At 35.8% G+C, this 25,790-nt stretch overlaps 1 protein-coding gene across 1 annotated transcript in view; it reads right to left on the reverse strand.

Annotated features, from left to right (window-relative positions):
* The window catches only part of fgf11a (fibroblast growth factor 11a), a 215,435-nt gene that overhangs the window by 49,445 nt on the left and 140,200 nt on the right, over positions 1-25,790 (reverse strand). Inside the window, exon 4 of the mRNA XM_030162516.1 lies at positions 21,403-21,506. Coding sequence (XP_030018376.1) covers positions 21,403-21,506 — 104 coding nt within the window. The remainder of the gene's footprint in view (positions 1-21,402; positions 21,507-25,790) is intronic.

A 25,790-nucleotide genomic window follows, 5' to 3' on the forward strand; every position in this document is an offset into this window, starting at 1 on the left:
GTTGCTGACTTGACCTGTGAAAATCCCTGTTACGGGTTCAATAAAGTTTCATCTAATCCACAGGTGTCAAACATGCGGCCCGGGGGCCATATCTGGCCCTCCAAAGGGTCCAGTCTGGCCCTTGGGATGAATTTGTGAAATGCAAAAATTACACTAAGAAATTAACAATCCTTTTAGTTCAGGTTCCACATTCAGACCAATTCAATCTCAAGTGGGCGGGACCAGTAAAATACAATGATAATAACATATAAATAATGACAACTCCAAATTTTTCTCTTTGTAAATGTAAATATTTTCATGTATTTACACTAAAACAAAGTAGAATTTTTGCAAAAAATGTGACTAAACTTAACAGATATGAACAACCTGAAATGTCTTAAGAGAAGTGAGTACAATCTTTCACATTCTCACAATCACTTCAGATCAAATTTAGCTAAATGTGGCCCCTGAACTAAAATGAGTTTGACACCCCTGATCTAATCTAACCTAAAATTATGAGCAATCTTAACTTAACATATGATCTGCTTTTTTCTTTTTAGAAGGATTGACAACATGAATCATTAAATAAATAAATAAATGACAATACAGTGAAACCTTTCCTACTTCACTTTAACTTTAAATGTTGACTGGGTGACTCAAAAAATAAAGAAATCTCTTGGCATTATAACTAAAGTTAGTTGTTGATTTAAAATGTACAATTACTTTATATTTAGGGGTGTGTATTGGCAAGAATCTGGCGATATGATACAAATCACAATACTAGGATCACGATACAATATATCACGATATATCATGATACTGTTGAAAAGGCAATTTTTTGTTTGTTTCTTTATTTAAATGATTATTTCCTGGAAGAATTGAATTATACCAGAAATATGCTAAAATACTAAACGCATTTTTATTTGATCACAACAGGATCTGATTAGGGGTGTTAGAAATATATCACAATATTTCATTTCACAATACTGTATCGATATTAAAAAAGTACTGTATCGATAATTTTTTTGTTTGTTATTTTTATTGTTTCTTTTTTAAAAATAATTACTTAAGAATTGAATTACACCAGAAATATGCACAAATACTAAACATATTTTTATTTGATCACAACAGGATCTAATGCTATATCACAAAATTTTCTTCTGCTAAAACTTACATTATGTTTTACAGACATTACAGTTTAACATCCTGCTCAAATGTTCATATTCTAGTAGTTCATAGCTAACATCATAACAGGATTTTTGTGCAATCCCAACTAATGAACTAACATTTGCCTCTCTCAGACAGTAAAAAGTGCTTTTAACATGCTTCAAATAACCACTATTTAATAAAACAGTGTTAAATAAGAATAAATAAGATATAAATAATAAAGAAAAACAAAAAACAAAAATGAACCTCCGCCATATCTGCATTTGAATAAAAACCTAAAAATATCGATACCGTACTTTTTAATATCGATATGGTATTGTGAAATGAAATATCGCAATATGTTGCAGAACTGATATTTTCTAACACAACAAATAGAGGAGAATAGAATAGAACAGAATAGAACAGAGCAGAATAGAATAGAAGAGAAGAGAAGAGAAGAGAAGAGAAGAGAAGAGAAGAGAAGAGAAGAGAAGAGAAGAGAAGAGAAGAGAAGAGAAGAGAACAGAATAAAATAGAATAGAGTAGAATAGAACAGAATAGAATAGAACAGAGCAGAATTGAGTAGAATAGAATAGAATAGAATAGAATAGAACAGAACAGAATAAAATAGGATAGAGTAGAATAGAACAGAATAGAATAGAACAGAGCAGAATAGAATAGAATAGAATACAATAGAATAGAATAGAATAGAATAAAATAGAATAGAATAGAATAGAATAGAACAGAATAGAATAGAATAGAACAGAATAGAATAGAACAGAGCAGAATAGAGTAGAGTAGAATAGAATAGAATAGAATAGAATAGAATAGAAAAGAACAAAATAGAGTAGAATACAATAGAATAGAATAGAGTAGAGTAGAATAGAACAGAATAGAATAGAATAATATGATAGAATAGAGAAGAATACAATACAATAGAATAGAATAGAGTAGTAGAATAGAATAGAACAGAATAGAAAAGAACAAAATAGAGTAGAATAGAATAGAATAGAATAGAATAGAATAGAATAATAGGATAGAAAAGAATAGAATAGAGTAGAGTAGAATAGAATAGAATAGAATAGAATAGAACCGAATAGAATAGAACAGAATGGAATAGAACAGAATAGAGTAGAATAGAACAGAACAGAACAGAATAGAACAGAACAGAATAGAACAGAATAGAACAGAACAGAGTAGAACAGAACAGAATAGAATAGAACAGAATAGAATAGAACAGAATAGAATAGAACAGAACAGAATAGAACAGAACAGAGTAGAACAGAATAGAATAGAATAGAACCAAACAGAACCGAATAGAATAGAACAGAATGGAATAGAACAGAATAGAGTAGAATAGAACAGAACAGAATAGAACAGAATAGAACAGAACAGAGTAGAACAGAATAGAACAGAACAGAGTAGAACAGAATAGAATAGAATAGAAAGAATAGAACAGAATAGAATAGAATAGAATAGAATAGAATAGAATAGAATAGAATAGAATAGAATAGAATAGAATAGAATAGAATAGAACATTCTTTATTATAACATGAACAACGATGTTAAATGTAACCTGTAGAAATAATGCCATCCTTAATGGTAAAAACTGCAGCTATCACAGAGCTATGTCACATATAATGTTTACTACCTACATCGGTTTCAGGATTGTTCTAGATAGTGTAAACTGTTTTTCATTGTAAACAGGAGTGTGAGGCTTCCAACAGCATTTATGGTTACATTTGAACTGTATTCACTTATTTATTTATGTAATATTAATATTGGTCTGGTTTAATCTAATTTTAAGTGATTAAAATGATTAAAAATTGTTTAATCTGAGTCCAATTTTAACTTGTTTTATGCACATTTTTATCATCAGTTTTTATCTATAAAGTGACTTTTCATGATTTGACATGTGAAACAAAACATCCATCCATCCATCCATCCATCCATCCATAATTGATTAATTAGCAGTTCTATATAAATAGTCACACTAGTGCACAATACAATAACAATTTGTAAAATGTTGTTCATGAGAAGTTGTTTTGGTCCAACACTTCCCCGTGGAGAACTGAGCTGAGGTATTAAAATGATAATACCATGCAGCTGACAGCAGAAGGGAGGGGAATGCTAATTTAGTGCTTTGGAGGTGACTACCTTCTAAATAAATTGTAATTCAGATTATGGATCATGACTCTAACTGAACCGTATGTCATGTGATCATATCTGAAAATGTATACGTTTTCTTTGTTTTCCTTTTAACAGCATTAGGTTGGGCGTGAAGCTCATCTTTAAAGTTGCGGTCTCAGCAGGCGTCTCACTTTAAACTCCATTTCCTTTCTGCACATTTTTATGCAAATAACTAAAAACTAATGCTTTGCGGTGACTCACTCCTCTATTCTCTTCCTTGCTTCCATTATTACCTCGCTTTATCCTCTCGAAACAAGAGGCTCATGTAAGGACAAAAGGACATTCGCTCCATCATTTAACCTGTCACTCCCTTTTTTGTTTATCTTGCACAAAACATCACAAACCCACAAAGTGTTTCAGGTGTTAGAAGATCACTTTTTTTCTCTCTTTTTTTTGTTTTTGCAGTCCATTATTTTGTTATGATGTGTAACTTTAGCCCTTTCTGTCTCCACTGCACCTCTCCTGAGCGTTAAATGCCCCACTGAAGTGTTATTTAGGTGATGCTTATATAGCTCTCAAGGATAAAGTGGGATGGTTTGGTGACTAAATTTTTTGTTTGTTTGTGAAGCGTCTTTGATTGTCTAAAAAGTGCTACACTGTAAAAACAGATAAGTTGAGTTTACTTAAAAAATTTGAGGAAACCGGTTGCCTTAAAAAATTAAAGTAATGAGTCATGAAAACTTGAGTGTATTAAACTTAAATATTAGATTTGAATGGAATTGCTATTTTAAGTACAACACACTAAATGCCAAGTTATTTTAACTTAAAATTTATCGCGATGTCAATCGCTTTGCATAATCATTAGACTTAATATCATCAGTTCATTGTACCCAATTACAAGTTGATTTAAATGAACCCTTTCATGCACGAATTATGAGAACCTTAATCAAAATTTTTTCCTGAGTGTTTTTATTCCTCTTTAGGCATGAAAAAAATAATGTGATTGAAAATTTTCTTCTGAAAAATAAATTAAAATAAAATAAAATAAAAAATACATTAAAAAAAATAATAATGAAAAAAAAAAAAAAAATCTTATGAACCTATTTTTCATGAAGTTGCAAAAATGTCCACTCAGCTGGACACCACACATTTAATTTTTGATGCACAGAAACATGTATTTACTGATAAATTGTGTGAAAACTATGGGGAGGGCTTGTGATTCTGGGGGTTTATGCTCAGGGGAGATTTACATAATGTTACCAATTCATGTCAGAAAAGATATGTAGTGTCTTAAAACTTTAATACAGATATGTGTTTAAAAAAAAAAAAAAAAGAACAAAATCCATGAATATACAAGAGAACAGTTGTAGAATAGCTGTCCAATGTAGTGACCTGTATACATGAAAGGGTTAAAATCTTTTGTAACATAAATTGCTTTGTATCATTATTCAACTTAATATATTGTCACGTGGATGGAATTTAGACAGGGGGTTAGATCAATGTAATTTGCTAGTACAGGAAGTGCTTTTAATTTTGCAAGGTATTAAGATTTTCATAGAACAAAAACAATCATGGCTGAACAGGAAAGCCATTGTTGGGCCTTTCCAGTGTCACTACAAGATAATCATTAATGGAGGCAGAACTTTGACAATTTTGAAGAGGAATTAACAATTTGTTAGACATGTTTGTGTTATATTTTGATTTTGTTTGTTCAAAACTAATAATATTTGAGCATTAAGACCAGATGTATCAAATATGATACAAAATCGAAACTCATACATGGACATTTATATGTGGGAAAAAAAATGGGGGTTGCTCAACAAAACCAACAAAACCTCCAGTTTCAAACAACTGGAATTTCTGTCATTGATTTAATGGTTCAGGTTTTACAGGGTTAAAGACACAAAAGGTGACAGAGAAGAATAAAAAACTGCATTTAGTGCTTTAAAATTACCACTGACAGATAAAATAGAACATAAAATCATGATAGGCATTTTAGAAATTGCTAAAGGCACTTTATCATCAGAATTTTTAAGCTTAGATTGAGGTTTTAAGGTAGTAAATTATCATATTTTACAGAATTAAACACATTCATTCATTCATTTTCTGAACCCGCTTTATCCTCACTAGGGTCACGGGGGTCGCTTGGAGCCTACCCCAGCTACATAGGGGCGAAGGCGGGGTACACCCTGGACATTTCACCAGTTCATCGCAGGGCTGAACATATAGAGACAAACAATCACTCTCACATTCACACCTATGGGCAATTTTATTAATTATTAATTAACCAATTAACCTATCAGTGCATGTCTTTGGATGGTGGGAGGAAGCCGGAGTACCCGGAGAGAACCCATGCAGACACGGGGAGAACATGCAAACTCCACACAGAAAGGTCCCACCCCCTGTCGACTGGTGTTGGAATCGAACCCAGAACCTTCTTGCTGTGAGGCACGAGTGCTAACCACTGCACCACCGTGTCGCCTGAAGAATTAAACACATGCAATACATAATCATTGAGCACCTTTTGAAAAATAATGTATTTGGTCCATTTAATTCATTTACAAAATAAACTGAGGTCGCTGCAGACACTTGAAGTATTTATAAAGGTGTCATCATGAAATTATATTAGGTGATTAGATGAAATATCAGTGATCCTCATGGGGAAAATGAGTTGTGGCAGCAACCAAGTAGAGAATAAATGAAAACAGAGCAAACAGAAAACAGCACAGATAATACACAGTGAAAATTAAACAAAGGGGCATTGAAGGAAAATGATGCAAATAGAAAAATGAAGATAAATGACGCGACTAGAGAAGGGTCCGAGCTGAAAAAATACTTTTCTGTTTTCTTGGAGACATTACTGGCAAATGTGCAGAGAAGAGGAGGAACTTTTGAAATCCTTTAAATAGGTGTTGTAATTATCTACTTGTGTATGTGAGCAGGGATACGGAAGGAAACAGAAACCCGTGAAAGATTTATGCTTAGTGGCCGCTGGAACAAAGCCACTGCTTGTCTGAGGTGAGCTTTTATTAAGAAAAGCCAAAAGAACACCTCACCGCTTTATTTGTTTGGTTTATCTTTCCTATTAATTACTTTGGAGAAATCGGCAACTCCATTCACACATATAGTCATTTTATCTGTTGGAAATATACAAACTTTAACTCCAGCAGCTTTAACCCTTTAACCCCTGAGATATTATTTCAGGTAAATGTGATGCTGTGAGTATGTGCTTGTTCCTTTTCTGCAGTTGTTTTGTTTTACTGTGTGTTTTCAGGTCAAAACAGGATGGAATAACAGAAAAATACAAAGAGAGGAATTGCAGTTTGACAGGTTTTTTTTACAAAATAAGGCACCCAGAATGTACATAAATCAAAGTTTTAGGATGTTGAACATGAACTGTGAACTGAAACACGCTGAACAAAAACAAGGATTTGAATTTTGGCCCAATAGTTGTAGTTTTGGGCTCGTTTTTTCCAAATCAGTCCAGCTGCTTTTTGGCACCTGGTTGAACTCCAAAAAGCAGTTACACGGTCAAAACTCAGTAAAAACACAATAAAAGAATCAAAGCTGCAAGCAGCATTGGGTGGGACCTCGCACTGCACGTTCACACCTCAGGTCCAGTCACACCTCTCCGTTTCAACACCAGCCCCCACCCTTTTGTGTCCATCCCCCTTTCATTCCTACGGAATACCAGCGGTCCACTGCTGAAACCGCCATCACCTTTTAATAAGGCTTTTATTTTGAAAAACCCTACTGTGTGTGTGTATGTGCGTGTGTGTGTTTGAGATAGAATTAGTTTGAATTAATTGAAATTGTGCAAACAGCTGAGCATAAAACACATGATTTACCACAATTACGGCTTTTATTTTGAAAAAAAACCTATTGCGTGTGTGTGTCTGTAAGAAAGAATAATTTTTAATTAATGAACTAAAATTGTACAAACAGTTGGAGTGAGGTGGTGCCAGGCAAAACAAACCCCGCCCCTCACATGTATTATTCCTTATTTGGCATCGATCCAGCTGGTGTCATCATGTCTATGTGTGTATAATAGACACAGACGGCATAGACAAATTTTGCCCATTATAAGTAAATGGGAAACAAACAAACAAAAAAAAGATTTTAAAAATTCTTTAAAAATTTGAACTTCGACCTACTTTTCCCAAGATGTAATGACATCTATTCTGGGTCACTGGCAATCTATAAACCCAATCTGGTATGAATTCAACCAATAGTTTTGCTGCTAAAGGGTTGACAAACAAGCAAACATTCTTGTTTAAGCAGGCATTTTAAATCCAAACTGATCAGTTTGGATTTAAAATGCATTTTATTTTTTAACATGATCTTGGCAGTCGTGTTCTTTCTTAATTGATATTGGTGGTGATGTTTTCAGTATGTGAATTATTACCCTGCAACAAACAAACAAACAATAAATAAATAAATACCTGAATAATAAAAACAATAATAATAATATTTTTAATGGGTGGGGCATATTATAATGCTTTACAGACGACCACATGTGAGCTGTCCTTTGTGGTAACATCCAATAGGTTGCTATAAAAAGAAAAAAGAAAAAACAAACAAACATCCAATGCCCATTGGCTTCGTTTGTGGCAGTTTCCGGCACAGCTGAACTTCTCTGTAAACTCACGATAATTACCAGGAATCTTTGAAGTTGGCGGGCGTTTACGGGTTCGATAATCTGGTTTTTCATGCAGTTTGACTCAGGGTTGCTACAAATTGATTGCACTTAATGCATTTATCGCATTTAACTACATTTTAATTGCATTTTAACTTGTATTTTAATTGTTTTGCACTGTAAAGAGTCTGTAAAAAGTGCTCTATGAATAAAATTTACTTACTTACAAACAAACAAACAAATAAAGCCAACCAAAAACAATACCCCTTGCCTCCCCTTCAGGGGGTGGGGTTAAAATAAAGGAAAACCACCACAACACTGGAAACAACCATAAAAACAAAAAAAGATAAGGAAAATAGTGTTAAAAAAAAAGGCCAAACTGTATATTTTTATAGCGAGTCCGTCTCACTTAGACACCCCATTACAAAAGCAGTGGAGGGTGAACTGAGCATGCTCAGATGTCTATGGAAAGAACAAGATCTATTCTATCAGCAGATTTAAAATTTGTTCCTTTTGAGCAAACGGTTGAATTTTCATGAATATTTGAAATTAATCATACATTCAGAACGCTCACCCCAGACACACCAGGGGTTAAAGGGTTAAAGCAGACTGACAGTTCTACTTAGCATTCTGACCCATCAATCAGGCGAACCTCTCTGTTTTCTATTTTGTCCTTTTCTTCCACTCTTCAGCACTTTTAAATCTCTCTTCCACCCACATTGCAGACTCATGAAACCCACCACCTCACAGCCATTATCTCAAACATCTCCCTCATTATAAATCTTTAAAGGAATCACAGATAAGGAATTAAACAACACCAGCGTCCCCCCCCCCACACACACACTTCTCCCACAGCTCCACGACGCGTCACAGTTTTACAGTTTGCTGCTGACAAACTACAGCAACAGGAAATATTAAAATGTGCAGCGCCAATCTTTGTCCCGAAATGACACATTTACAAAAAAAAAAGTTCATGTTAAGAATTTCCTCACAGTCCCCCTCATGTCACCCTTCAGGGGCTGATGCCGGGGCCCATGTGAGCAGGTTGCATAACGGGGTGTTAAAGCCTCTCTCCGGACCCTGAACACAGCAAACGTCAAACACGCCTTCCTCTATTTCTGTTCTTCATCTTTCTCACCATCTCCCCTTTTGCTCTCACATTCGCACAGAACAATAGAAGAGCAGGTAGTTTAAGGTGAGTGAGGCGAAAAAAAAACCCCTCTGTCTCTCCTTTGTCCTCCCTCGTTTCACATCTCAGAGGGATTTTCTCAACGTTTTGCTGCTGCCTCTCTGTCCCTCTCTCCCTGTGGTTCTTTCCCTTAGTAAAAATGGGTCACCTTTCTTCTGTCAGGAGAATGCCTGGGTAAGTATAACCTCTACATCTGTGTGTAGGTGTGTGTGTGTGTGTGTGTGTGTGTGTGTGTTCAGAGTTTTTTAACTGTCTAGGGGAGTTCCGAGCCCTGGAAAAGTCATGTGCAAGGACCATTTTCTGGGGCTCATTAGGGGAAAAGTTTAGATTTTTTTTAAACAGTGTTACTAGAATAAGGTTAAACTGTGATTTTGAACCACATTTGGACATTTCAGTACAATTAACTGACAGTTAAAAATACAGAACTTCACACATAACACATTTTCTCAACATAATGTAACAACCTAGGAAGTAAGTGTTCAGCACAAAAAGGGAACAACAGACATAGGATTCACCGATTACATGCAATTTTTTTGTGCAAAGTAGGCCGTTGAATTCAGTGACATCTCACTAAAGCTTGCAGCAGCAAAACTGAAAAAGTACCAACATTAAGTCATTTGCACCATGAAGTGCTTGCAGCAGCAGGAGGAGGAAATCTTTGTTTACATGTTTTCATTTTGGTTCCTCATTGTTTCATTAACTATAGAAAAACTGCATATCTTGGCGTTGTCTCCAGCAGTACGCACAAACTTTGAAGTGAGGACATCAATGTTTAACTCTACCTTATAACCACATAATTATAATTACACACAATGATATTTATGCACACTTATTTTGTATATTTCTTCTATTATCATATTGATAATATATTGTCTAGTACATATTGTGCTAATTGCAGCTCTAGTTTTGTGTCTGAATAGAGGTTTAAATATGTACAGGGGTTGGACAAAATAATGGAAACACCTTCACCTCAAGATGATAATGCCCCAATCCATACAGCTAGAATTGTTAAAGAATGGCATGAGGAACATTCTAATGAAGTTGAGCATCTCGTATGGCCGGCACAGTCCCCAGACCTCAACATTATTGAGCATTTATGGTCAGTTTTAGAGATTCAAGTGAGACGTCGATTTCCACCGCCATCGTCTCTAAAAGAGTTGGAGGGTATTCTAACTGAAGAATGGCTTAAAATTCCTCTGGAAACAATTCACAAGTTGTATGAATCAATACCTCGGAGAATTGAGGCTGTAATTGCTGCAAAAGGCGGACCTACACCATATTAAATTATATTTTGTTGATTTTTTAAGGTGTTTCCATTATTTTGTCCAACCCCTGTATGTTTGGTATATACATGAGTCAAGTCACGCGCCTGTTGACTTTGAATCAAAAAATTAGAATTGAGATAATGAGTTCAAACTTTTTGCAGTTCAATAGTATAACATCTTAAGTTTCTAAATCCATTAAAATCTTTGCCAAAAAAGGATTTTCAAGAAAATTACAGAACTTTTTATACAAACTAAATTCAGTCCCTCGGAAAGTTCTCTAAGAATGAATAATAACGTAACTTATCACTGCTATAATTTGAAATCTCAATCATATATTTCTGTTTTCAATATAGTTTTATGACCGTTTACATACCCTTTTATCATTATAAAAATCATTTTGTCTGAAAAATTGGTGTGAATTGCCTTTTTAGGCATTTTAATATCAGATGGCGCCGGTTATGTAGGGAATTTCATTTTCTCAAAAAACATGTTTTTTTTAAATTACTCATTAATCAAATGAGCTAAACCAATGAAAATGTCTGAAAGAAAGCATTTAACCCTCTGCTTAAGCATGGCTTCATTGGAATTTGAGATTATTTTGTCACTAATCTAAAAAAAAAGATTTATTTATTTTCCTTACATAACCAAAAATAGGTCTCGACATGAAATAGCTAGCTTGTGAAGGATTTTTGTCTTAGAGCTTTATACATGTACATGGGTGCTTCTATGAAACTGGGCCCTAAAAACAGGACATGGGGGCTAAAAATTCAAACCTGATGTAGACTAATGTTATGAAGGAAGTTTATGGAAGTAAATCTGTCTCATCAGATTTTGGATTATAAAAGCTATTGAATTTCTAGCGCTGATTTTTTTTTTTTTTTTGCATTGAAATTAAGTATCTGGATTGTTTGTCTCCGAATTCAACTATGTTCATAAATTTAGAATAAAAAATATTCAGATACAAAAAATTCAAAAGCAAAAAATTTAGATGCAAAACATTCAAAAGCAAAAAATTCAGATGCAAAACATTCAAAAGCAAAAAATTTAGATGCAAAAAATTCAGATCCCACACCCGTGCTGACCGTCTTCCTACATCGGTGTCACATGACCAACCTAACGTAACTCAACTGGCTGGCTGTTGGTTTGAATTGAGATAGAATCGATTGCTTATCCTTGGTGTCCCAGATGTGTGATCTGAATTTTTTGCATCTGATTTTTTTTAATTCTAAATTTATGAACATAGTTGAATTCAGAGACAAAAAAATTCAGATACTTAATTTCAGTGCAAAGAAATTCAGCGCAAGAAATTCACTGGTTTTTATAATTCAAAATCTGATGAGACAGATTTACTTCCATAGAAGTTTGGAAGCACTTTGGATCTACTTTAAAAATAAATACTTACTGAGATAAAAGAGAAACTATTTTTCAGATAAAAAACATTTTTTATATTATTTTTATACAAGAATCCGCATGTAACACAGTAAAAAGGACACAAAAATTACACACTATGTTTTACATACAGGTACATTAACACAGTTATGCAAGGCAGAGTGTTTCACAAAAATGACAGCTGCTGCAAAATCACTCACGATTTATATGTGTTTAACTGGGCAGGTTCTGCATGTAATGTAAGTGGACACGATGGGTTACACGCAAAACCTGGAATGAGACTGCAGATTCATGAAAAATCCACATGTCTGGATTAGAAAAAGCACTAGGATCATCAAATTTAACACTGTCTTAATTTATAGCGGTATATAAGAGCATTTACAGCCATGTTTTCCAGATCAAATGCACTGACACCTAGGTAGCTTTTCATGTCCTAATTTTGGTCCTATTTTTGGCCCAATATTTGATTAAAAATTCATCAATTTTGGGATGGCTCAGAGCAAGAGTATAATTTTTTTTGCATTTATCTGAGGTCATCATTAGGTATATACTGGGGGGAAATATGTCTAAATTTGTCTTTTATTATTGGGTCTAAAAAGCTGGAAAAGTGCTAAATACCAAAATGAACCCAGTTTCACAGAAAGACCCTTATGCAAATGTAATGCCATATAATATGCTTTACATAGCTCAAATGTATATAAATATAATCACTAATGTCTTGAAATTTGTAACACAAAATGTGTGTATTCGCCTTGTAACAAAGGTACCAAAATGTCCCCAGTTTCATAGAAGCACTCATATGTTTATATATTTTTCCTTATCTTTTTCTGTTGTATTGATAATTTCTTTACTGCTACTTCATTATACTTGAATGGAGCGACTGTAACATCCAATAATTTCCCCTGGGATTAATAAAGTATTCTGATTCTGATGTACTTCAAACAGGATCTCACACTTTGCCCATGTGCCAAGAGGAAAACATCTTTTCCGTTCACGCTGATAAAGTGCGCTCTGATCCACTTGAATCTGCAGCTCCGCTCTGCACATCAGTGTGAAAACAACTCGCTGGAACTTGTGAAACACCTCACATGTTGTCACCTACAAGTACCTCTGTGATTCAGAGCAGGAAATCCTTTCATGGGCAGATGCGTAGACACATTTTCCCCACAGTTTCAGATGTCCTCACCTGAGCCTCTCGCCGTCACGGTTCAAATAAAGAGTTCGTCTGATGTCTGTGAGTGTTGAGTATCGGCTCAGAAGCTGAATATGTGGATCAGTTTGTTCCAGTTTGTAACCAGAGCTGAATTATTAATGTAGCAAAGCATGCCACTGACAAGAAGATTGAAGTTTAGGTCTTGACTAGTGCTGGGCAGCGATTAAATTTTTTAATCATAATTAATCGCATGGATTTCTGCGATTAATCATGATTAATCACATAGTTGTGTGTAGGGCTGCTCGATTATAGAAAAAAAAAAAAAAATCACGATTATTTTAGCAATAATTGAAATCACGATTATTAAAAACGATTATTTGTTAACCTTAAAGTTGTTTATTTTTTTCTTGCAAAACAATGTAAAATATACTCTTTAAACATAAATAAAGCTTTTAACCACTAAAACAAAGTATGTTCACTTTTGTACGAAACAAAAAAATCTTTGAATGCAAATAAGTATACTGTAAATTCAAGTATGTTTCCTTTTGTAAATAAACAGTGCACTGTAATTAAACTGCTATAGACTTGCCATAGAACTGTAGCAATTAAAAAAAAAAAAAAACAAAAAAAAAGCTCACGTAAAGTGCAAATTATAAATTCAAGTATGTTCAGTGTAGTATGAAACAGTAAATTCAGTGGCGTGCCGTAAGGTTTCAGTTCAGGCCTTCTGTATACATCAGCCATCTAGAATATGCACGTTGGGGTTATACAGGTTAGGGTTAGGTTAATACAGGAGTTGCAGCGTAAAGAGATTCGGAAACTGAAGATTGCATTGCGGACGAAGTTGTAGACGGAGTTGTTTTTATGTGTTTTAGTTTTTCATAAGATTATGATAAAGGTGGCGGTGGTTAAACTTTAGATGGTAACAAAGGTTTGTTGTGTTAGCGGTCGGTGCGGACACAACTACGAAACACTTTTTGCACGTGATGTGTTTTTGCTCTTCGTCTTCTTCATCAAACCCAAAGTGATTCCATACAATTGAATTTGACTTGCCTTTTTTGTTTACCAAGCACTTCTGCTGTGATTCTCCTGCCGTTTTTCCAGACCGCTAGGTACAACTTTCCTCTTGGGGTGGACCTGCCGGCTAGGTGGCAGCTGTAGCTTAGAGGGGGGCGGGGCAGAGCAGCTCATGGTAGCTTGCGTGCGCGTGAATTAAAACGACTCAAAATTAATAATCGTTTTTTCTCGAATACATAATTTTTGTAATCGTTGCGTCTAATAATTGAAATCGTAATTGAATTTCGATTAATTGCACAGCCCTAGTTGTGTGTGTGTGTGGGGGTGCCGGCATCAACAGCATGTTTTATCTTTAAGTGATATTTCAGACTTGAAGTACTCTGGTGATAAAAAAAATAATAATTCCACGTCAGTGCTTACAAACAACTGTGTCCTTCTCAACCCCACCATCTGAAGACATTTAAAATGAAAATGTCCATGGAACAGACCGCTACTTTTCTCCATGTTTATGTCCCCGACAGTTTATTTCCACTTGTGAGTGATTGACAGGAGTCTTAAGCCCACTAATAAGTACTAATACTAAAAAGGCCAATAATATGTGATTTTCAGTTGTTAAAAGCAAGCAAAGGGGGCCCTCTAGTGGTCGGAATAAGTTGCACTAATATGTTTTGTCCTTTCAGTGTTACCGTAGTCAGTTCGGACATAAAGAAGGAACTAACAGACACATTTCTTTCACTCTGTATGGCCCCAAAAACGTTTGCCTGTGAGTATTTTATGTTCAGTTGTTGTAAGAATGAATAGTATAAAATATATATAGGCTGGCATATTATACCTAAACACAACCAATGAATTTACATAAACTTAGCATGAGCCTGCATAAAGAATTAGCAACCCATCTGCGACTGCTAGCATAAACGAATTAGCTCAAACATGTTAATAACACATTGTAATAAACACATCCAAAATAAATATCGCTTTCTCCTCTCAGCTCTGTGCAAAGTTCACACAGAGCACCGGTGTGTGGAACGCCAAAATAAAAGCATGAGTTTCAAAATAAGAGTGCGTATGTATAAATGAACTAAGACTTGCTTGAAAGGCAGAACGGCATTAACGGGAGATTAAAAAAATTGTCGGCGTTATTTAATGAATGAGTTAACGTGGTAATAACACATTAACTTGCCCAGCCCTAGTCTTGACCATTCATAGCTGGTGTGAGGTCAGAGCATGTTCTCTGTTCTCCCTTCTATCCCTTGGAGACTTCACCAGATCAATATTAGCAGACAGATATTTCACTCAAACTATCTCCTTCTGGGCTACTATGATTGGAACTATGTATTATTCAGCTAAAGGTACTCGAACACCAATGACTGATTTATTGGATTACTAGTATTTAACAATGGGAGGTGCATTCGGGAGCGGATTCATCAGTGTCCTGTATTGAGCGATCACTCTTTTCATGAGCTCGTTCCAATAAATGTAATACATCTACACAGTCTCAGGAGTGAAGCCACGTCAACAGTATCTCCTCACACCCACTCAGAGAAAAATGTCTGTCAGTTTGAGGTAAAACCCTAGGCCGGGAACCAAGTAAATCGGAGCGCTCATGTTTCATTTACTCTGGTAGATTCCATCTGCCCCCCCGCCCTCCCATGTTAACCCTTTCATGCATATTGGTCACTACAATGGACAGCTATTCTACAGCTGTTCTATTGTTTATTCATGGGTGTTGTTGTTTTAGTTCCATATCAGGACTCTTATGCATCATCCAAAACACTGCAATACATACAATTACTGTAACTTTGCTGTTCTTCATAAACCTGATCTGCACTAACATGTTTGGGTGTAAATCAATTGCTAATTCTTATTAGACTGTAATTAACAAACCTTTTTTTTTTTTTTTTAAATGCACATCCTCCCGAGACCCAGCGATGCATTTTGTCCTTTGTAAGGGACAAAAGTTTGACAGTTTTACTTTGAAAATGCTGTGCATTGTAAAGGACATTCCATTAAAAGAATCAATCAATAAATGAAAATAATTTTAAAAACTGTTGCGTGATGCAGTTTCCAATCAAGACAGTTTTTTAATGTAAAACAGCTAAAACTGTCCATTTCCTGGGTCTCAGGAGGATAATATCTCCATGAAATGAGTAATAACTAATATTAGAGTATGATCAGATGTGAGAAAACAGTAGCGATTTAGCAATTAGCGGCATTAAAAATGCTTTTATTTCATAGTTTTCACACAGTTTATCATTTTCTGATGATGATTTTTAAATAAATGTTTCTTTGCTTCAAAACTTAAATGCATGGTGTCCAGCTGAGTGGACATTTTTGTAATTCCATGAAAAATATGTTCATTTATGTTTTTTGGCTTAATTCAAAGTTTTTTACTTAACTGAAGTTGTTTTTTTTTTTTTTTTGGCTTAATTCGAGATTTTTTTTTTACTTAACTTAAGATTTTTTTTTGCTTAGTTCAAGATTTTTTTTTTACTTGATTGAAGATTTTTTTTTGGCTTAATTCAAGATTTTTTTTTACTTAATTGAAGATTTTTTTTTTTTTGGCTTAATTCAAGATTTTTTTTTAACTCAATTGAAGATTTTTTTGGCTTAATTGAAGATTTTTTTTTTGTTTGTTTAATTCAAGATATTTTTATTTAATTGAAGTTTTTTTTTTGCTTAATTCAATTTTTTTTTTACTTAATTGAATTTTTTTTGGCTTAATTCAAGATTTTTTTTTACTTAATTGATTTTTTTTGGGCTTAATTCAAGAATTTTTTTATTTAATTGAAGATTTTTTTTGTTTGGCTTAATTCAAGATTTTTTCCTTAATTCAAGCAATTTTTTTTTTTTTTTTTTGCTAAATTCAATTCAAGACTGTGGAATTTTTGCACTTGGCAAAAACATCCCAGGGGCCGAAGTGGACCCTTTGGGGGGGCCACATTTGGCCCCCGGGCCGCATGTTTTACAACCCTGGCGTAAAACTTCCTTTTTGTACATAAATGTGTCCAAGATCAAGGTGATGACGGTGGATTTTTGGAAGAATCCCACTGTCATCTCTCCTGTTCTGATCAATGGTCATACAGTTGAACAGTTGAACAGTATAAATATCTTGACACAGTCATTAGTCGCTTTTCCATTGGACATCTGCGCAAAACTTTACTGATATTTACTAAACGTCGAAAAAACAGAAGCGTATAATGACGGTTTTTCCATTAAATCACAAATGTGATGATTTGTTTATTATCGCGAGATGACATGAGACATCATTCCATAAACATGGCAACAAACGTAAATATGGTTTTGATTTACAGATATATTCATTATTATTATATATTACCCCTCTATCTCGTACTAAATTAAAAGTGATTTGGTTTCCTGGTGTGTCCACACATACCATGACATGTGTCTTTTAAAACTCTTCTTGTTTGCTTGTTGTAACATCCGTCAACATCCGTTTTTGTTTTATTTTTTTATTCACGTGATTCTAGTTGTGGAAAAAGGTCTTTCCATTGCAGATTTGCATAATATACTATTTGCGCTACGCCCGAAAAACCTTGCCAGCGCAAAAACTTTTAATCGAAAAACAAGAGTTATGGCGAAATTGTCATTTTTCCATTAGGTAAATTTTTATGCATAATGGAAATCAATGGAAATCAATGGAAAAGCGACTATAAATGACAAACTGTCCTTTGAGGCCAATGTGGATGCTGTTTTTAAAAAAGCACATCAGCACATGTACTTTTATCGGAAACTCCGGAGTTTTTATGTCGACGGGACTTTTATGAAGATTTTTTATTCTTGTTTTATTGAGTCAGTTTTAACCTTGACTTTTTTCTGCTGGTTTGACTTACTCAACATCCAAAATAACAACAGACTCCAGGGTATTGTAAAGGTATGCAGCAGAATTGCAGGAGTGACCTTGAATGACCTTACACACCTGCATAAGGTCAGAACGAGATGACGAAAACTAGAATTGAAAAAAAAAAACCTTTTCGTTAACTGAAATAAATAAAAACTATAATGAACAGAAAAAACGGTAACTAACTGAAACTGTATTCTGTACTTACAAAACAAACGAAAAAGTATAAAATTATGGATAAAATTCTCTTTGTTTTCGTCTTTGTCAATGTCGGATGGATATATATTCGATTTATTTAACTCGAGCAGTTTTAGCTAGCGACACTTCACGGTCCGTCACTTCTCGTCACTTGTCGTTTAGAGTCGGCTTCTCGTCCCCACTCTATCTGACAACATGAAGACTAAAGTTGGGAGAAAACAGCATAGTCTTGTATGGGGTTTATTTAAATACGATGGCGAGGAAGATAAAAGATATGAAAAAACTAACACTGAAAATAAGCATTTAGAAAAAAAAAACAAATAAAAAAAACTAGCAAACCTGTTCTAAAAACTAATGAAAACTAACTGAATCAGAGAAAAAAAAGTCAAAAGTAAATAAAACTAAACTATAATGAAAAATCCAAAAACTATTATAACCTTGTTCTGAATAATGACCCCGCCCCCCCTGAGTCTGAGTTCACTCTACTTCAGTCCGGTTGCAGATACGCCCTACCACGTACCAGGACCAAAAGACACAACAACTCTTTTGTTCCTACAACTGTCAGGCTGTTGAATAGTGAATAGTGTGTGATTTGTGTTTTTCTATTGTATCTATCATTTGTTTTTTTGATGTGTGTACTGCTGGCTGTACAATAATTTGCCCCTAAGGGATAAAATAGTACCTTAAACCTTGAACCTTGTACACAAAAAGCCTTCATGGATAAGGAGGATTCTTTTCTGTACATCTGGAAGGATTCAGTATAAGTTTTCAAAAGGAACACATTTGGTTTTCCTAATTTTTTTTTTTTACCCTCCTGAAGCATTTTGGTCTGTGTTGTTGATAACATTCCTTAGAAATCCAAAATGAACTGGCAGGCATTCATATTATCACTAACTGAATTAGGAACAAAGAATGGAGGACTCATTATTTAGAATGGCTCAAGGGTTCAGTAATGTGTTAAATTGGCCCTGATTTTACTAACTATGCCAACTACTACAATACATTCAGCAACTAAAAAAGCACTTGGAGAGCGCAGACCTCCGCCAAGGCAGATCAGTCCCCCTCACCTCCCCACCCTCCCGATCACCACCAAATTTTAATCATTTGTTCCTTGTGCCAGTATCGACATTTCCTGAAAATTTCATTAAAATCCTTGCATGACTTTTTGAGTTATCTTGCTAACAGACAGACAAACAAACAAACAAAAAATCCAGAATTGGGCCTTTGACTTGAACAGAAAGAAGTTGGTGCAAAACACCCGCCCCCCCAGACTTGTGATTGGTTCAGTATAGAACAGATCGTGCATATTTCACAGCAATTGGCCCAATTCCAGACAGTTTTGTCAGTATTGAATACACTGATGGCTGGCCAGGCTATCTATGTCGTGTTTTTTTAAGGAAAAGATTGCATACTTCGCCTTTAACATGAAAAAAACTAGAAGCACTTGGAGAGCGCAGACCTCTGCCAAGGCAGATCAGTGCGCCCCCCCCGATGTTTGTTGGTCTGCCGTATGCAAGATAACTCAAAAAGTTATGGACGGATTTGGATGAAAATTTCAGGAAATGTTGATAGTGGCACAAGGAACACATGATTAAATTTTGGTGGTGATTGGGGGTGGGGCCACTGATCTGCCTTGGCGGAGGTCTGTGCTGTCTTTTGTAGAAAAGCACTTGTAGAGCACAGACATTTGCATTCCATCCACAACTTTTTGAGTTATCTTGCACACAGACAGACAGACAGACAAACCCAACACCGGCAACAACATAACCTCCTTGGCGGAGGTAATAAAATGTGAATAAAATGTACATAACCATACAAACAGAAATTTGCAATACAAAAAAAGTCACGATGCCACATTACTTCCTGGCAGCAGAAATTCCTTACTGAGCATTTAAGCCATAAAAAGACCCAGTGATACTTTTGTGGCAGTTCCCAAATGAATGAATGAAGAGATTTTCATCACTATTCATTATAACACTATACTCTGTACTTTGCATTTTTCAGGGAAAATCAGGTATTTTCCTATATTTAATCTATTGATCGTGTAGATGTTCATAAAAGCTCTGGTTAAAGTTGAGAGGTAAAATATTAAAAACAGAGAACACTGAAGAAAAAGTGACTTTTTCCGCAAAGATATTAATAATTCAACGTAATAACAAATGTCTTCATCCACTGTCGTTTGTCAAACTAATCAATGTTGTAGAAGATGACGGTGTTTCCACATTCAATATGGAGCCTCTGAACGTCCAAATAGGTCATATCTGATGACCATAAGAAGATGACAAACTGTATTTTATTTTGATTATTTACATGTATTGATAGGATAAGTGGATCAACAGTTATTTAACTTCTTATGTCAGTAAATTATTTTGGTTATCAGTGGCTGTTTGGGTCTTTGAGGGTTAAATGTAATATGAAATCAACCACATATCAGCTAAAATCTGCTTAGAGGTCTTATTTATGTCTTTGTGCATAAGAAATCAATATAAGTGAATCCCCAAAGGAACTTTGTGTTGGTAAATGCAAGTTATGCAAATTTACAGGATTTCAGTTCTGTTGCAACATGTTGATGGTCATATGAACTATGTTTTCAGGTCAAAAATGTCCAGTTTCATCACAATTAATGCTATATTTTCATGTCACAAATGGCCAAGTTATATTTTAACTGAAATTACCTGAAAAACAAATATTCTATTCTTTTAGATTCCCCAGTTTTTCTTACAAGATTATATACTACATATCACATGTTTTATTTTTACAGGTTCAATATGGAGTATGGTGCTGATCCATCCTGCTTATGTTACGCACATACATACATAAAGAATGTCACACGTCACTTTTTAAATCAACAGTTTTCTAATAATAAGCATTTTTATAAAGACATAACAATTCTGTATTGTTATTTACTCTTTAGCATGATGATAAACTATACAATAAATAATTATGATCCTAGTTTTTGCACAGGGATCATTTGTGGAAACGGTGACATGGCTGCCGAGCATCAGTATGATGGGATCCGTAACAACCATGTCACATCCGTCCACTGCCACATTTAGTGTTTTTGTGTCAGCTGTTATTGTTTTAGATCCACAATACTAACATTTATGAATAAGAGAATTAGCAATAGTAAGTATATAAGTTTATTCCTAATAAAGTACTGGTACTGACCAGATCATCATGGGTAATGTCACGTCCGTCCACCAGCAAAAGTTTTCACATACACGTGCTATTCAAAATCCAATATTTCTGAAAATATAGCTTCCACTGTCAAATAATATCAGTAGTCAAATGTATTAGCATTATTCCAACACAGTCCTATGCATTTCTTACAACTTTTTTTTTGGACAAAAATGGCCACTCATTTGACCCCCTAAGTAAATTTTAGCCGATATATTTCTGATAATGGTATGATTATAGTGTAAATGAAGTGTTGTAATGTACCGAAGTGTAGAGGTAGCCCTCGCTGTTCATGGCAACGTAGAGCCCTGTCTTGGTGCTCTGGATGGCCACTATCCTCAGCCCCACAGGAATCAAGTTGAACTGCACTGCAAAAAATAATAAAAAATAAATAAAAAATAAATAAAAAAGAGAGGGAGACAGGGGAAGGAAAGGTGTTAGAGTAATCATTCTTTCTCTTAAACGCTCACACCGTCTTCTTTGTGGCATAAAAAAGACAATTGCTTTTCAGCTGTCTCCTATTTCATCCTCCCTACTGTACAGTATTTCTGTCAAACCAGGGACCAGGAAGTATGCGGAAAGAGAGAGAGGGAGAGGGAGGGAGGATTAGTGGAGGGAGATTTAGGAGGAATGAAGTCTGGCTGTTGGTACACTGGAGGTCGGGCAAAGTGGGGAGTGACAGTATGGAGAATTCCCCTGAGAGAGAGAGAGAGACAGAAAGAGAGAGAGAGAGAGGGTTTTACAAATACAGTACATTAGAAAGTGACATCCACTGAGCCTGCTCTGAATTCATTTCCTCGGTCTCAACACCGAATCCCCTCCCATGAAACCTTGGATTTCTTATGTGCATACCTCTCCATATAAACTAGCCCACACTAGCCGCTGGAGTTGCACCCACCCACACTGTGTGTATATAAATGTTTGTGTACTTCTGTGTCCATGCATAAGTGCTTGTGTACTATTTGCAGTCTGTTTGTATGGATGTGTGTTCATGTGTAGCACGTGTTATCATCCTTCAGAATTTGCCTGCAGCACTTTTTAAAATAGCAACTTATGGATGTTGCGCAGCAATTTAAGTGAAACTGACAAAACAACCCCCCGGCTGCCGGCAACACTGAGGTCAGTGTCATGACAACATGACACTTTCTGATGAGAACATTCTGAAACATGACAGATGAAAAAATAAAGTTTGGTATTTTTACTTTTTTTACTTAAACCCAGTGTTTTTCAACCTTGGAGTCGGGACCCCTCGTGGGGTCGCCTGAAATTTCTAGCAATTGATTAAAAAAACAACAACAACTTACTAATAAAAAATCTATGGTGAGTTGACAGAGACAATCACAATCCATAAAAGACATGACAAACTGTGAAGCTGAAACTGAAGCACTGTGGTACTGTTTACCTTTCAAATGTTCATTGTGGTCAGTTTAAGATGCTGCAACTTATGGATGTTGCACAGCAATTTAAGCGAAACTGACAAAACAACCCCCCGGCTGCTGGCAACACTGAGGTCAGTGTCATGACAACACGACACTTTCTGATGAGAACATTCTGAAATAAATGATAGATTAAAAAAATAAAGTTTGGTATTTTTACTTTTTTTTACTTAAACCCAGTGTTTTTCAACCTTGGAGTCGGGACCCCCTGTGGGGTTGCCTGAAATTTCTAGTAATTGATAAAAAAAAACAAAAAAAAAACAAAAAAAAAACCCTTACTAATAAAAACTATAGGGTGAGTTGACAGAGACAATCCCAATCCATAAAAGACATGACAAACTGTGAAGCTGAAACTGAAGCACTGTGGTTCTGTTTATCTGTCAAATGTTCATTGTGGTCAGTTTCAGATGCTGCAGCTCTTTCATAATTCATAGTTTGAGTTCTTGTTTGTTCAGTATTAATTATCAGCCTTGTAAATCCAAGCTGGACTGACTGTACATATCCTGACCAAGGAAAAGAAAATTCTCACTTTGTGCAGTAATCTACACCTGGCTTTTCTGCCTCCATCCATAATAATATACATTATATAGACTAAATGTCGTCTAAAAAATTATGTCTATTTCCAACATAGTATAGCAAAGTATTACATGATCAAAAACAAACTAATTTTAGCAAAAAAAAGTCTCCCTTTTGAATTTCTGGCGTCGCCAGAAATTTGTGATGTTAAAATGGGGTCATGAGCCAAAAAAGGTTGGGAACCACTGCTTTAACCCTTTATAGGGAACTCATTTGCACTGTTTCCACAACGTGGAACCGGCTTGGGTACCAGGTACTGTTCCTGGGAACTGTTACAGGATACTGCTGACTTTAGAGTACCTCGACATCATAGTGACGTGGCATGTAAGTTCTGTGACATCTGCTCAGAGAGTTGCAGAAAAAGCCGTTTGTTGCGCATTGCCCTGTCAAGCTCACACTGAATCTTTTCATCGGCCACAAAGGACAGAAATGTCTGAACCTCCTCGACCAATCACGGTGTCGTTTTTTGCGGGCTGTCATCATGGAATAACCTACTGGTGTATTTTCTGTAAACTTCCAATCTAATTTTTTAAAATGGCAAGTTGCATATTGATGACACAATGACACAGAGACAACTGTCTGACCAATGGGCGATCTGCAGTGTTTATATGTCACGTTTTAGTGTCTCTTCCCCTGGAGCAGATACCAAAAAACTAGGACTGGGTCCCAAATTCCAGGTTCTTTTGTGTAATGGAAATGCAAAAAGGCTGAGTTGAGTGGAGTTGAGTCAAGCTGGTACCATGTAGAGGAAATGCAGCAATAGAAATACTCTGAAATTCAAAATTTAAACCTTAGTGTGTTATTGGAGGACATAGCAAGACTTTATTATTTTTGAGAAATTTTTCCAAATTTTTTATTGTCACGTAGAAAATCAAGGTTAATGAGAAGTCACGTCCACATTTCCTTAGTAAAAGTGAGTTTCTCAAGTTTTTCTAAAGTAAACATGTCTTCGTAGTGCTGTAGGTCGACGTGCTGCATTGCTGTGATTTACTTTGAAGGATACGTCAATCTCTGTTCAAGTGTACTTTATAAAAGTGACAACCTGGTTGTCAAAATGACAGACAAATGAAAAATTGAGCCTCAAGAGCCGATGTTTGAGATTCATGAGCCATTAGCTGCTATTAGACAAATCAATTCCAAATCAAAAATTGTGCCAACATAATGGATGGAAGTTGAGTTATCAGATGGAGACAGACAGCCATGATGGAAGGAAAATAAATAAATAAACTCTTCAAGCGCTACGGTGTTGGCGTTATATAAGAATGTGTGATTTTTATTCCTTCTTTTCACAGGTTTTTCAGAAGTCTTCTCTCCAAGTGCAGTTTATACCATTTTTCATTAAATACAATTGATTAGAATTGCCCTACACCGTTGTACAAATGAAACCAAACATCTGAGATAGTGATGTGTGTCCTGTACAAAAGTGCAAATGCCTGTAATGAAAACTGTGCATACGACTTCAGCCTCCTCTCTCACTCTGTCTTCGGGGCCCCTGGTTCTATTTGCTCGATCGATTCCTGCATCTCAAACAGTCGGTTTCGCAAATGAACAAGGTGTCACCAAAGACCGCGGCCCGTATGACAAATAGAGCAGGGTACACACACACACACACACACACACACACACACTCCTACCCTCCTCGTTTCTCTGTTGGTGATCCCATGGTAACACCGCCGATCATTGGAACACACACAAACCTCAGCATTGCCACACACCAGACGCTTCTGTTCACTTTGCTTTATTTCCCATACACTCGTTCATCTCTTGCCAGTTATCACCGACTCCTCATATCTTTCTATAGTCTTTGTTTCCTTTTCAAACGCCCCTCTCCCTTTTCTCTTTTATGGATCCATTTCTGAGAGTGCTTTTTTTTTTTTTTCCTCAATCAAAAACCGGCTTTGCCTATTACACGGATCACACAACTTTCTGTACTGTCCGGACAACACAGAGGCGTCCTTGTCTTTCATTTTCTCCATCCTTCCATCCTTTTCCTCCACTCTTTGCAACTCACAGAAGAGGCATTGAGATTAATCAAAAGTCTTATGAGAAGGAGAGAGAGAGAGAGGGAGAGAGAGAGAGAGGGAAATGAAGGAGAGGGAGGAGGGTGTTGCCAAATCAATCCCACAAGTCAATTTGAGGCTTGAGATCATCTACACAATAAATAAACAAGGAGAATGTGGAGATGGGAGGGGGGACGGGGGAGGGGGGGTCTGAGCAGGACACAGTTAAGCTGTGCAGAGGGCATCTGCAGGCCTGCACACTGCACTGCTGCTCTGCAGTGGTGGACTGTGCAGCCCAGTCGGTCTCCACTGGAATATGAAGAGGATTATATTCATCTGCAAGGAGTCAGGCAGAGTTGAACTTCTCCACAGACACTCGTCCTTTATCTGTTTTCTGTTTGAGCTGACTGGATAATTGTGACGCCAAACTTACATAAGCACCTAAAATAAACCCATCACTGGAGAGTGACTGATTTAAGGCAGTGTTTTTCAACCTTGGGGTCAGGATCCCACGTGGGGTTGCCTGGAATTCAAATGGGGTCGCCTGAAATTTCTAGCAATTGATTAAAAAAAAAACAAAAAAAAAAAAAACGTACTAATAAAAAATCTATGGTGAGTTGACGGAGACAATCCCAGTCCA

This window comes from Sphaeramia orbicularis, chromosome 18 (genome assembly GCF_902148855.1).
Source record: "Sphaeramia orbicularis chromosome 18, fSphaOr1.1, whole genome shotgun sequence".
NCBI lineage: Eukaryota > Metazoa > Chordata > Actinopteri > Kurtiformes > Apogonidae > Sphaeramia > Sphaeramia orbicularis.